The sequence below is a fragment of the Hippocampus zosterae genome, chromosome 4, assembly GCF_025434085.1.
Source record: "Hippocampus zosterae strain Florida chromosome 4, ASM2543408v3, whole genome shotgun sequence".
Lineage (NCBI taxonomy): Eukaryota > Metazoa > Chordata > Actinopteri > Syngnathiformes > Syngnathidae > Hippocampus > Hippocampus zosterae.
Window position 1 is genome coordinate 26957339 of NC_067454.1, and position 15093 is coordinate 26972431.

The following is a 15093-nucleotide window of genomic DNA, read 5'->3' on the forward strand; positions in this document are numbered from 1 at the left end:
TGAGAGGTGCGAGGGCCTCGTTACAATGTTTTTAACACTGGTCGATTTGCATTTTACCTCCAAAATAGTCACTTTTCAGGGGACCCCAACAAGGCCAGGTTTGTTCAACCATTCATTTGTGTCATCAAAACAGGTATTACATTTCATAACTTAAGATTGGTCAATAATTTGCAAAAAATAACACGGACACATTTGGATTGAACAATAGTTTTGGTTTCTGAAAAAAAACAAAACAAAAAATGACATTTACAATTTACCAATTGTGACATTGTGTTTTTTGGCCTTTAGATATAGTGTCAGAAAGAGTTAGCTATTTGAAATTAAAACATCTATCTTATTGAATGGCCTACAAAAGTCAAACTTTTACATGTTTCTGCATTTTTTTTACATTCAAGATTATTTTAATGGTACGACAGCTTGAAAGGCATGCATCCATGTATCCATTCAGCTTCATTTATCCTTTTCTGGGTCCTTTTTTGGCCATTGGGCTTTTCAAACAGTAAACCTTTGGACAGAGAGCCAACACTGGTGAGCTGGAGTCTACCTGACTGCGAGAAGTGAGGCACACCCTTGAATGGTCACTTGTCGATTGCAAGGCGCATATAGCCACACATTCTCACCATATAGGCAATTTAAAATCTTTAAATCAAATTTAAATTCTTCAAATCAAATTCAAATTTATTCTACCTTCTGCTGAAACATAAACTACCGGTATATGAGAAAACTACTGCCCCAACGTGATTATTAAGGTATCCTACAGTAGTTGTTAATGCTTTAAAGAAAACCGAACGTGCGAATGTATTGTATTGTATAATATTGAGCTGTAATTTAAAACATGTCACTTTCGTGTTGAACACGATCCACATTCTTGACACTGTTTTTCCTCACCGAGATGCAGCAGGTGAAAGCAACAACACGCTTTTTCCATTCACACTCTGACAGATGGATGGGCTCTTTGGATTCCGTTCGGTTGAGGGTAACAGAACATAATTACGTCGGGTGTGAGCGTGTTTTTTCCCCCTCTTCGGAGTTCAATTTTCTATGGCTTTAGGTGACCCAAAAACTGATCCAATGTCTCTCTTTCTCGTCCGAGAAAAAAAAAAGTCAATTAGCGGATTTCTCTTGTACTGTTACCTAAATAGGCAGCGACCTACCTACATTCCAAGAGAAATATTCAAAAAAGACGAGCACCTTGAGTGACACTTTTAACACACAGTGTTATCACGTCGGCTACCATTATAAACTTTAATCACATAACTTCTCGATAGTAAAAAAAGTGATAAAAGGTCCTACCTTCCTTTTTTAAGGCATTGATGATGGACTTCATTGTGGCTGCTCGACTCACAGTTTGATCATGTCCCGTTACTTTTTTTTTTAATTCCCCCCGTCCGATTGCCGTTTCAGAACCAGGGAGAGCGAAAATGCGCAAAAGAGAAACGGCGGGCTGCAACCATGATCCCGCTCGTTCTTTTCTCTCCAACTGCCGGCTTGGAGAGTGTGTGCCGCCCCTTCCACTAACGCGCGCTCCCCGTCGACTGACACAAGCTCGAATGAACTTGCACCGCCTCTCTCACACACACACGACAACGAAGCGCACAATCGTTCTTCGTACTGGACCGGATTGTATTTAAAGTGGCAACGAAGACGAGGAATGCGTGGCTACAGTCACACACTGACGATCTGTATTAGAAGATAACGATGCAAAGTGAGAAGGAAGATTGCATTAATGGTCACACAAAGCAAAGTACCGAGTAGCAACCTTATAAAGCTTGAAAGAACAGCAGAGGCCACGCAGGGTATTTCCAAGTGGCAGAAATCCAAAATGATGACAAAAACATTTGTGGTTGTGCCTCCAGAAAGACTATAGGCACACACAAAATGTTTCTTCTTCATCTTGTTTTTTTTTTTTTTAGATTCCCTTTAAATGACAGGTGTCAAAGTCAGGGCCCGGGGGTCAGATCCAGCCCGCCACATCATTTTATGTGGCCCGCGAAAGCAATTCACGTGTGTCAACTTCCACGATCCTTGCTAAAATTAGCACCAAAAATTTTATGTATTACAAAAAATGTTGAGATTTTGTGATACTTTTGTTACCCTGTCACTCGCTCAAACAATAATTGAACAAAACTGGTAATACATCAATTCGTTGTGTACAAGTAATAATATGTATACATTTATTCAGTTTCACGGTCATACCGGCCCACCAAGGTAAGATGTAACCCCAAAACGGCCCGTGACAAAAATAAGTCTGACATCCCTGCTTTAAATGATAAAAATATAGTTTATCCATCAGAATGTGCAGGTGATTCTGGCGGAGCAGCCACTTCTACAAGGACAGACTGGGAAACTAAACCTCCATAACTGGGTTAACGGAACACAATTTCTAACAAGTAAGGGAAATGATTCCCGAGCATTTATTGATGATGTGACTGTATGAATTTTGAAGTGTTTCGGGCAACATTATCTTCTCATATTCAGCCAAATGAAACCAAGTCAGTCGAAATATGATTAAAATGACAAAACTGAATAGACAGAACTTGAAAATTTTGTATGAGCAGACGTTCGTATGTAGAGATACCACTGTATTAGAAAGTGGGCGGCTTGCATAACAATTCGAAGATTGTATTAAATGGTCAACTGCATAGCACGTCTGCCTCACATTGCAGAGGTGTAAGGTTCGATTCCGGCTCCGGCCTTCTTGTGTGGAGTTTGCATGTCCTCCCCGGGCATGCGTGGGTTTTCTCCAGGTACTCCGGTTTCCTCCCAAATTCCCAAGACGTGCGTGGCAGGCTGATTGGACACTCTTAATTGTCCCTGGGTCTGAGTGTGGGCGCGGATGGTTGTTCGTCTCTGTGTGCCCTGCAATTGGCTGGCAACCGGTACAGGGTGAACCCCACCAAGTGCCCTAAGACAGCTGGGGTAAGTTCCATATGTTTGAGTTTAGTTTTTCCAATGTATTCCTGTAGTTTTAAAAAATACTGTATGTATTTTCTTCAATCGGCGGCCCGGTAGTCCAGTGGTTAGCACGTCGGCTTCACAGTGCAGAGGTACCGGGTTCGATTCCAGCTCCGGCCTCCCTGTGTGGAGTTTGCATGTTCTCCCCGGGCCTGCGTGGGTTTTCTCCGGGTGCTCCGGTTTCCTCCCACATTCCATAAACATGCGTGGCAGGCTGATTGAACACTCTAAATTGTCCGAAGGTGTGAGTGTGAGTGCGAATGTTTGTTCGTTTCTGTGTGCCCTGCGATTGGCTGGCAACCGATTCAGGGTGTCCCCCGCCTACTGCCCGAAGATAGCTGGGATAGGCTCCAGCACCCACCGCGACCCTAGTGAGGATCAAGCGGCTCGGAAGATGAATGAATGAATGAATTTTCTTCAATCCACCTTGCTCCTCCTGCCTCCCTGCTTTTTGGGCCCATGACCATCACGGACTCATGACACTGTTGAAGCACATTTTGTATGTTTCATTTCACATCTATATTATTTAATTTCAATTTTGTCTGTTTAACTGTTTGAAAAAAAAATATTCATCCGTTGATTAATGACATCATTGAGGTTACGTTTACAGTCACAAAGATGAGACTTGAATCAATGTCCCCAAATGTATCGACCTGACTGCATATTTATTTATACATGCTGCACTTAGATATTGAATAGCCTTTCACTTTGTTCAAACATTTCTACCTATGAGGTACTCATACCTGTGAACTCATACGGTTTAGCCATAGTTCATACGGATTTTGTGGTGAATCTTACGTATATGCCCATATTGCACAAATCATACGGATTCTGAAAATTTCCGTTTTTTTTCCCCCAAACAGGTAGTTCCGTTTGCTTTTGCCCAGAATGGTGCTCGTCTACTCGAATGCTTTCATTTCCGGAGTACAACTCTGAACACAGTAATGCCACTAAGTAGAATGATGATTAGACATTAACCAGACATTGTATTATGGAGGGCGGCCCGGTAGTCCAGTGGTTAGCGCGTCGGCTTCACAGTGCAGAACACTCTAAATTGTCCCTAGGTGTGAGTGTGAGCGCGAATGGTTGTTCGTCTCTGCGTGCCCTGTGATTGGCTGGCAACCGATTCGGGGGGTGTCCCCCGCCTACTGCCTGGAGACAGCTGAGTTAGGCTCCAGGACCCCCCACGACCCCAGTGAGGATCAAGCTGTTCGGAAGATGAATGAATGAATGTATTATGGAGATCTACAATAAATATCATTGAAAAGTTTGTGGGGTTTTTTTCTGTGCCGTTATTTTGACATATAAAATGCTTTGGTATGTTATAAGGATTTTTTGCTCTTTATAATGATTTTTTTGGTAGTTTATAAAGGTTGGCGCTCCGAAAAGTTGACAGGTATGGGTACGGTACTCAAAGATATTGCTCGGTTACGCCAGATAGAGGAGAAGAAGATAAGTGAACAAGCAATGGAGGGGTGAAGAGCTTCTGCGTAAAACAAACCCTTGGTGTTGCTTAGCAACTTAGGGGGGGGGGGGAGAACTTAATATATCATTAAAGCTACAAATGCACACCAACATACATGAACTGTATGATGAAACACACATCAAAATGAGATGCGTGCACTTGGCAGGACTTGCTGCTTTGTTGTGCTTTTATGCCACTCATGACTTGATGTTGTAGTACTTGGGAATGATGGCTTGTCTAGGTAGGAGTTGTCTCAAATTTGCTGTCCTTCTTGCCTCAATAGCTCCATAATGGTGACAGCAAATTGAAGAATTGATTCCACCTAAGAACCACATTCCAACTCTGATGAAAAGCCTGTTGTACTGTCCAATTTTAATTGATTTTGCCTATTATACCGACTGACTAAAGAAACAGGTTGGCATCAGAGTGAATAAAATTTGGTTATCTAACGAATGAGATTTTGACATTTTCATTCTTCTCAGTCACATGCAGTCAAAAATAACCCGGACCGAAGAGAAAAAAGAGGAACATTGGAATAAATGAATAGATTAGAGTGGAGTGATCGTTTGTTAATATGCACAGCTAAACTACCGGGTAATCATTATTCAGAAACACTGATAACATATCTTGACAACTTGACTGTCATGGCATGCGTTTTGTTTTTGTTTGTTTTGTTTGTTTTAAATGTGGTTCCTATTTCTTCATCGGTCTAAACTAAACTAGGAGCGTCAAACTCATTTTTGTCGTGGGTCACATCGTAGTTACGGTTTCCCTTGGAGGGCTGTTATGACGTTGAATTTTGGGAAACCATATAAATGTTTAATCACCTCTACATATTAAATACACAGCGCACAACAAATTGATGGATGACTAGTTTTAAAATCAGAAGTCAGGAATAATGACTTGCTTCAACATTGTTCACATTAATGTAATAAGGGGTTTGGTCATGAGAAAGTGCTTGCAATGTCATGTTATGATGGATTACATATGACAATCTGAAAATTTGGTTCAGACTTTAGCAAGCATCATGGAACTTGATATGTTTGATTTGCTTTCGCGGGCCACACAAAATGATGTGGCGGGCCAGATCTGGCTCCTGGGCCTTGACTTTGACACCAGTGAGCTAAACTAATTTTGGAGCAATCCATAAGAATCAATTTTCAAAGCACTAAATCAAATCACGACACATGAACTTTGAGCTTCTTGAACAAATGATTTTAAAAAAACACTTGAACTGGTGCCGATATAGCCCGCCACACAACCAATTTAAATTAACTTTGAATCTCTGCATTACAAATGACAACTAAGGAAATGTGCACAGTACTGGACATAATAAAGAAGCTATTTCTCAGTGGGCGAGGGGAATGTTCATCTTGACTGAATGACATGACAATGTTGACTTTGACTTCAATTCAGCGATATTTTTTCAAGCACTTCAGCCACTGCAAGTCAATCTCATTGGATCAGAATTTCCAGTTTAATTGTCATCACCTTTAAACCTAAAACTCTGGAAAGTGTGACTGTGGTGCCATCTCCCAAAGGGGAACTTAGGTCACATTTTATCTAAAGCAAAGCGATTTAAAAATGGAATTGGATTGTTGAATTGAATTGAATTGAATGAGATTGTTCCCTTTCCAGCAAAGTATCTCTGCTATATAACTTTGCTCTGGATGAGTAAAAACTGCTGTGAGCGAGTTAAACTGTTGTTTGTTTTTATTTCTGTCGCACACACACGCACTCTCTCACACACACACACACACACACACGTAAAACCAAACCAAGTCATTTGCTCGACAGTGTATAATCTAATTTACTCAAAAGTCTGAAAATAGAAATGAGAGAAATAAATTGTGTGTGTATCAGACATATTGCATGTGAGTGTGTACTTGCAGTGCATTTACAAGTGTGGTCAATCCAGCTCCGTGTTGGATTATCACGCAGTTGCAGAGGCACATCTGTCCATCATTCTTAGACTGGTTTATAGTTGTATGGAGAGCCACAATGAAGCAACAATCTTCTACACACACCGTGACTGTCATTATTACTCTTTTCTCCAACAAGTCAGCAGTCCATTATGCAGTTTGCATTTTGTCACACGGTCTTTTAATTTTTTATTTTTTTTCCCAGAGACTGTTGATTAATAGCTCAAATTCATTGCAAAACCAGGCAACACTTAGTTGAAGGTTATGACTTAGTTGACTTCAACACTTAGTTGAAGGTTGAACACACGCATTGTCACAATACGCATGTGGATATGATGACGACAGGGTGCAATCATACAAAAAAAAAGTTATTGGACTACTTACACTAACTTGTCGGAAACATACCGCCTGATCCACCCTCATTCACCAAGAATTGTTTCAAATAGGTTTTTGTTGAAGAAAGTTGAAAGAAGTGTGTGGCTTGCACCAAACCGGGAAAAAAGACAACAACAAAAAAATGTAAAACCAAAAAGACAAAAATGGACATGCACAGACGAGCGACAAAATGTAATATAATTGAGCAAACAATCTTCAGAACAATTAAATGCAACATGGTCGGGCAAAATAATGGTTCCGTTTTGCCTTATATGAAAAAGTTTTTGGAAATCTATAAAAAATGTATACGAGTGGTCAATGATATATACTTTAATCATCATCTGTCGCATGAGTCATGAAGATTACAGCTCTCTTATATCTGATTGTAAATTCAAACTAGGCGAATGTGGTGGACTGTTTATATTATTAAAAAAAATTACAATACCCTACCATAAAATAACATTTAAATTAAAAAAAATCTGCTACAGTAAGAATGATTTAATCCATAAAAATAGGGGACAGGAAAGGGTTCCCAAAGACATAAAAAACAGTTCTATCAATTTTAAATAGTTCCCATTCGTTTTAATAACTCGTCGGTGACATACTTTTCGTCAAAGTACCCTCAAAAATTACTGCACACTTAACCAGTTTTGAAGCCTTCTGGAATTAAGTTTGTTTTTCGGGAAGTGTATTATTCTCATGCAAATAAAACAACCACTGCTCACCCTCAGCACCTACAGCTGAGCCACTGACATGCCACCTTCTGTTAATAATAATGATAAAGATCAAAGCTAAGGGGTTAACGTCTACTTGTGGACGCAGAGCATAGATAATAAAGAACAAAAGACAGTCCCTATGAAGAAAAGTGAACAATTTCCCCTTTTGGAAGCCACATACACCACACTTCGTATATTTACCAAACGGTCAGTTACGGAAGCCCAAACAGCAAAGGGAGAGCCAAAAAATTTTCAGCAGTGACAAAACATCTCACTGAGAAATGGCCAGAGGTGGCCGTGCATGCTTGTGTCACTATTACACCATCTACAGTCGGGGTTTCATGAAATAAAATGGCACACATGCTGCATGCCAACGTTTTCATCATAATCATAAGCAAGCAGGAGTAGAAGTCTAAGTAAAAACACGCCAACGTTTTGCTGATTGTCGTTTGCGAGCAAGTCCTATCATAGACAGCATTTACATTCCACGTACAAAGAGTTTTTCTTGAGTATGTCGACGCCGCAGCCGTATTAGATGTGGCAAAGTGAAGCAAATTGTGAAGATGCTTCCTCGTTGGAGATGTATCATCAAGCAGAAACTCACTGGATTAAGACGGAATTATTGCTTTTGATTGTATGATGCTAGCAAGCCTCCTCGCTGCCCATCTTTAAAGCCCTCCTCAAAACCCACTTGTATTCTTTGGCGTTCGACTCAGCATGATTTTACTGCTTGGTGCTTTCTACCGCCTTTATTACCATTTCGTCTTACTGTTTATTGTGTATGTTAAATCGCTCGATGTACAGCACTTTGTATGGAGCGATGGCTGTTTGAAAGTGCTCTATAAATACTGTAGACTTGACTTGTTGACGAGCTCCGTTTTATATTTGCTGAATTTGCGACAAATAGGAAAGATGGGCAGATGGGCTGACATATCGCTTCGACCTGGTTCAGCAATTGTCTCCTACAGAATTGACAACAAAAGGAAAAGAATATTAATATTCATTTTAGATTTCCAATGCGTTTATGGCTCCCATTGAAGATTGTATTAAATGGTTCAAATTCCTCTTTTGTTGCCGACACTAATGTAATATGTCCGTCCTCACTTGCCATACGTACCATGAGCGTCTAAATGTAGGAATCTAAACGTTGTGTAATGTGCCAAAACTGCAATCCATGGTCACCAAAAAATATGTTGACATCTTCACTTATGCTCACACCAACCTTTGAAATGATCGTCCAAGGATCTTAAGGTGTTTTCCTCTTCATAGAAGCGCTCACTACAAAGCTTATGTCACCTTACGAGAGAAGCACCTCATCCATAAAATACACAACACATGACATGCCTTATCACATTACACAATGCCGCACTTTGAAAAAATATGCAGGAAATGGGGGTCCGTGCAGGACGGACGGATGGACCGTTCCATCCCAGGGATGGAATGCCCATCTCTGCTTCAGTTCGATTTTCACTGTGGTCTCAAACCCCTTGCAGCAGAATGAGTAAGGGATCTTATTGTTTTTGAATGTGTGGTGTTAAGTTAAAGTTGATCAATTTGAACATTAAATATCTTGTCTTTGCAGAGTTTTCAGTTACATAAATATTGAATGAACCTGATTTGCAAATCATTGTAGTCTGTTTCCATTTACGTTTAACACACCGTTCCAACTTCATTGGAGTTGGGTTTGTATATTTCATTTTGATTTCACAATGTCACACAAATGATTACGAACAAATATGCAGCACGTCTCTTGAACTTTGCTCATATGCTCAGTTTGTTTCACAAGCAGCTAACATTAAAATATATATGAACGTCTGCAACGCAAGCAAAGAGTATCAGCAACTAAAGATTTATGGAGCCTTACGTCTCTCTCTCTCTCTCTCTCTCTCTCTCTCTCTCTCTCTCTCTCTCTCTCTCTCTCTCTCTCTCTCTCTCTCTCTCTCTCTCTCTCTCTCTCTCTCTCTCTCTCTCTCTCTCTCTCTCTCTTCTCTCTCTCTCTCTCTCTCTCTCTCCTCTCTCTCTCTCTCTCTCTCTCCTCTCTCTCTCTCTCTCCTCTCTCTCTCTCTCTCTCTCCTCTCTCTCTCTCTCTCTCTCTCTCTCTCTCTCTCCTCTCTCTCTCTCTCTCTCTCTCCTCTCTCTCTCTCTCTCTCTCTCTCTCTCCTCTCTCTCTCTCTCTCTCTCTCTCTCCTCTCTCTCTCTCTCTCTCTCTCTCTCTCTCTCACATACGCACGCACACGATCGCAACACATACAAGGTAGAAAAGAGCGAGCACCCCCCTCTGCAACAGGCTGAGCCCATAGTGGCCTGTGGGAGATCCAGGAGGAAAAATGTTCCCCATCCCCAACATATAGCATGAACAAATAAGTGGAGCAAAGACGTCCAAACAATGACTGAACACCTTGCAAAAAATCAAACCTTTGTGTGCTACAAAGAGAGAGAGAGTTTACATTGTTGTTGTGTTTGAAGATATCCTGCATTACGTTTCATTTTCCATTCCAATTTGACCAGGTCAGTGCTTACTGATTCTGCGTTCTGATGAATGGTTTCCATGAGAGAGACATTTGCAGGATTGGGTTTTTAGATTAGATTCATTTTTGTCTCACTCATCATTCATTTCCCACTCAAACGCATCTTTTTCTCCTTCCTTCATAAATTCATTTGCTTTCATCTTTTCCTCATTTTCTCCGAGGCCCTGTAATCCCCTCTGTGCTCTACAACCTCATGTCCTGTGCTGAGCCACAATCAAAAACCCTTGGTGCATTTCACCAGTAATATTGCATATTATCTACTGCACATATTGAATAAACCTGGAAGTTTCAGCAGATCAATGCTCGTTAGTAAATGCATCTATAGGTCCTTTTGCATATTGTGAAAAAGTTCATTATTTTCTGTAATGTACTGATACACATGAGACTTTCATATATTCATTCATTACGCACAACCGAAGTAGTTCAAGGCTTTTATTGTTTTAATACAAGCTTCAGATTTTTTTTTGTCCCGGCCATGGAACAGTGGACCAGCTCGACACCCTTCGCAGGGTCCTCAAGGGTCCATGGGACCTCGCCCAACCAGTCTACATGTGCTTTGTGGATTTGGCGAAGGCGTTCGACCGTGTCCTCGAGGAGTTCAGTGGGAGGGTGCTTCGGGAGTATGGAGTACCGAATGCCCTGATGTTAAGGTCGGGCTGTTCGGTCCCTATACCACCGATGTCAGAGTTTGGTTCGCATTGCGGCAGTAATTGGAAATCGTTTCTAATGGAGGGTTGGACTCTGCCATGGCCCGCCCTTTGTCGCCGATTCTGTTCATAACCTTTATGGACAGAATTCTAGACACAGCCAAGGTGTTGAGTGGGTCCGGTTTGATGGCCTCAGTATTACATCTCTGCTTTTCGCAGATGATGTGGTACTGTTGGCTCCTTCAAGCAGGGCTCTCCAACTCTCACTGGAGCGTTTCGCAGCTGAGTGTGAAGCAGTTGGGATGAAACTTAGCACCTCCAAATCTGAAACAATGGTCCTCAGTCAGAAAAGGTTGGAGTGCCCTCTCCCGGTCGGAGGGGAGATCTTGCCCAAGTGGAGGAGTTTAAGTATCTTGGGGTCTTGTTCACGAGTGAGGGCAGTAGGGTCGGGGAGTTTGCTGTGATGCAGACTCTGTATCGGTCCGTCGTGGTGAAGAAGGCGAAGCTCTCAATATACCGGTCGATCTATGTTCCAACACTCACTTATGGTCACGAGCTATGGGTCATGAACGAGATCCCGGTTACAAGCGGCCGAAATGAGTTTTCTCTGCATGGTGTCCAGGCTCTCCCTTAGAGATAAGGGTCGAGACGTTTCTCCCCCACGTCACGAGGAGCCAGTTGAGGTGGCTCAGGCATCTGATAAGGATGCATCCTACGCGCCTCCCTGGTGAGGTGTTTAGGGCATGTCCCACCGGCAGGAGACCCCGGGGACGACCGAGGACATGCAGGAGAGACTATGTCTCCCAGGTGGCATGGGAACGCCTCGGGATTCCCGGGAAGAGCTGGAAGAAGTGGCTGGAGAGAGGGACATCTGAGCTTCCCTGCTAAAGCTGCTGCCCCCGTGATCCATCTCCGGATAAGCGGTAGAAAATGGACGGATTGATGGATGAACGCTTTGGACATTGCTGTTTAGACACTTGTACCAAAGAAAGGGTGGCAATCATTGCTTATAGTCTGCATATGTAGTAAAACGTGAAATGTAGAACACATGGCCACAGAGTGATCGAATCAGCTACTATTGATCGCTTTCAATGATCACACCTTTTTTTTCATGAATAATGATCGTCCACCGATAAATTGGAGCATCCCAACTAATAGTTTTAATAATTACATTTATCACAGCAGTAATTTCAATATAATTACCACATTTGTGTGAAATATTATCGTTCCATCCCCTCTTATTTCTGGTAAGCTCCCATACTGTACCGGATGTACTGTAAGAGTCTGATTGGGTTCAAAAGGGCAAATGAAGGTAAATGCAGCAAGAGGTTAAGTTTGTCAATAATTTGAGATTCCACTTGTTTGAACACTCAGGGGTCGATTTACTTCTATCCCATAAAATGGGTGCGAAATTGGGTGTTTACTCTAGGGTGTGCCGGTTTCATCAATGATTGCGATGTGGATGCTCCCCTTGGGTAGATGCCCGAGCTGCTGCCCTGTCGGCCCTCACCTCTGCACACACCTGAGACCGCCATATTTAAAAAAGAGTTTTGCTCATTAGGGCACCATTCACCATGTATGAAAATCAAGCTTGAAATGTGGAAATTGGAAGTATTAGTTAGTGGAAGGGGATACACACACATTACTTACAAAGTAGAAAAAAAAGACTCGGTGTGCTATTACATCATTCTGAAGTTCCATACTGAATAGACAATCTGTTGCAAGATTTTTGTTTTTGGCATTTCAAAAATATATGTTCAAAAATAATGTTCTACGCCTTTGCTAAATTGGGCCAGCTTTGCTTACTGATTTGTACCTGAATTTTAGACACTGAATTTAAAAAGTAAAATCAGCCATCGTAGTACGTTTCAGGTATGATAAATCACACAGAGCATGCGAATTAAATCTATTATCGCAGGGGTGCCCATTATGTTGATCGCGATTGACCGGTAGATAGTGGACTGGTCCCAAGTCGATCACGAGGGGTGTAGAGGAGAAAAAAAAAACAACCATTTGTGCATGTTAGTAATATATTTTTTGTGTTAATGTACACTGCTCCCTAATCATCCTATCAATCTCATTTTCACAACAAGTATTTAAAAAAAATAAATAAAATAGAGCAGGTAAATCTTTAACTTCCAGTGGCGCGTGACCTGCGTCACCGGAAGTTATTAGCGCTCAGCAGTCTGCAATTGCAGCTTGTGATCGGAGATGTTGTGCTTTATCTTTCTTTTATCATTATAATTATTCTCATTCAGAGTTTGTTTCATGCACAATTCACCAAGGGCACAGGCAAGAAATAGGAATAGGAATCTAGAGGGCTGAGGGAAGCACTTTAAAACAGTACGTGTGAGCTACGATATTTAACAGGCTGCAAAAGTGCGTCGTATGCCTCCGTGTCAGGCTGTTGCTCATCATGACGTGTGTGTGTATGTGCGTGCATGTTTGCTGTAACGGATCGATCGCGGGTGGTTGGTTGATCGAAAAGTCGATCTTCGGTCCAAAAAGTTTGGGCACCCCGGTATTAGCGTACGCTTCTCCCAAAATACAATTTTTGCGTGTTTGGCAGATTCTATGCTGGGCTGTTAGTAGATCAGCTTCCACATTTGTCTGCGTGAGCAATCAAGTTTGCACAAATTTTTGCACGACCATAATTTCAGTCAGTCAGGTCGTCAGTTTCCTGAATACAGTAATTGAATCAGTACATCAACTGAAATACATTTGGTGTGTTAAATATTATATCATGGAAAAAGCGATGGATTCAGCCACAAAAAGCATGACGCAGAGGAAACAGAGGGGTCGTCATTACACTTCCATTGTTTTAAAAAGCAGAGAGGTTCAATGGTTCAATTAGCATGTTGAAAACAAAACAATGATTAAAACTCTGTGAATGAGTCTCCTTTGCCTTAAATTCCAAATTTTCAAACTGCAATTTGCTACAGAGCCGTTCTCACTTGAGATTACAAAATACAAATCAAGCAGTAAAACGCAGACATTGAGTGAAATTGCTGTGGTTTACTCAATACTTTTAAAGATCAAGATTAGTTTGTGCATGTTTGTGTTGGTTGTGGTTTTATGTCCCACCCAAAGATATGACTTTCAATATAATAAATGACTCCACAGTCGAGTCGTACCACTCCTGAAAAATTCTATCCAATTTCCAACTTTGAAATCCCTTATCAACAGCACAGAAAAAAAAAATCTGACACCTTCATCCCAAATGCTGCACACCATGCACGAAACTGAACATCATGTTGTATAACACCCCATAAACTCACCCAAATTGAAATAGATGTAAGAGCCTTTTAATCCATTTCCCAGTTTCATCACATCCATCGTGCAGACACCCCCCCACTATCACCTGAGGAAATCAACCAATCAAATTCATCCATGGCCCATCGAGGATTCTAAGCATTGGTCTTTTCTGTCAACCTAATCGGACTGGGATTGTCTTGGTGTAAACAAAAACTTTCATCCTCTTGCTTCTCCTAATCCCATCGTGGGGATTAAACTGGAAGGTTGTTTAAAAAGATCGTGGCATGGAGGATTTGTAATGTATCCCAGCGGGGATTCAGAAATACACACTGGTGGCTGAGAATGAATACAGTCGGCAAGGGATGGAAAGCTAAATTCAGTCAAGGGGGATTGAACCTATATTTGTCTCCTTACTCACCTATATGGGTCTCTTTGTGGTTCTTGATCAGCTCAGCAAGATCAAAGTTCCCAGCAATAATTGCAACCTGAAGAGAGAAACGGAACAGCTCTAATATAGAAAAGATACAATGTCATAAACACTCACCAAAACTGCTCTGCAATCACTTGACAGCTAAAGATTATTGGGAAGGTTGCATTCATTTTCACCAACAGCTGGGTATTACACACGTGTCAACAGATTTAACAAGAAATAAAGGAGCTGTGCGTATTCCACGTAATCTCTGTCACGTTGCCAATCATTGAAGTTGAATGCAATAAAATTAAAGTATTCTTTCCCCCTCCTTTAGTGTAAGTCAGGGATTCCTCTGACTTCTAATCTTCATGGTTTTAACCATCTGTGGCCAGGAATCTTATAATCTGTGACACACACACACACACACACACACGAAGATACACACATGATACTGTGTGCAGTCTTCATGAACATGCAAGTCACATGTTCATATGTCTGTGTGTGTGTGTGTGTGTGTGTGTGTGTGTGTGTGTGTGTGTGTGTGTGTGTGTGCGTGTGTGTGTGTGTGTGTGTGTGCGGAGAGGGGGGGGCTGCTTTTAAGCTTTCTGTTATCTCATCAAAACAGATGACTGGCATTGCTTTTACAATGTTCTGGGTATTATGAAAAGTACCATAGGGCTTTTTTTCCAATCATCTTTAGTTAATTCAAAATCAAAACATGTTCTGAGATAACTAGCGCAAACAACAGGTCTTGTAAGTAACAATGGTTTCCTTGATTGTAAATGATATTGGCTAAATTAAAGTGGATGGTGTGAGAT

The 15093-nt window shown here is 41.4% G+C and overlaps 1 protein-coding gene across 4 annotated transcripts in view; it reads right to left on the reverse strand.

Moving 5' to 3' along the window:
- Positions 1–15093, reverse strand: part of LOC127599696 (SH3 and multiple ankyrin repeat domains protein 2-like) — a 195654-nt gene that overhangs the window by 123470 nt on the left and 57091 nt on the right. For all 4 annotated transcript variants that reach the window (XM_052063834.1, XM_052063832.1, XM_052063831.1 and 1 more), the window contains one exon: positions 14282–14348. In XM_052063834.1, the coding sequence (XP_051919794.1) occupies positions 14282–14348 (67 nt within the window). The remainder of the gene's footprint in view (positions 1–14281; positions 14349–15093) is intronic.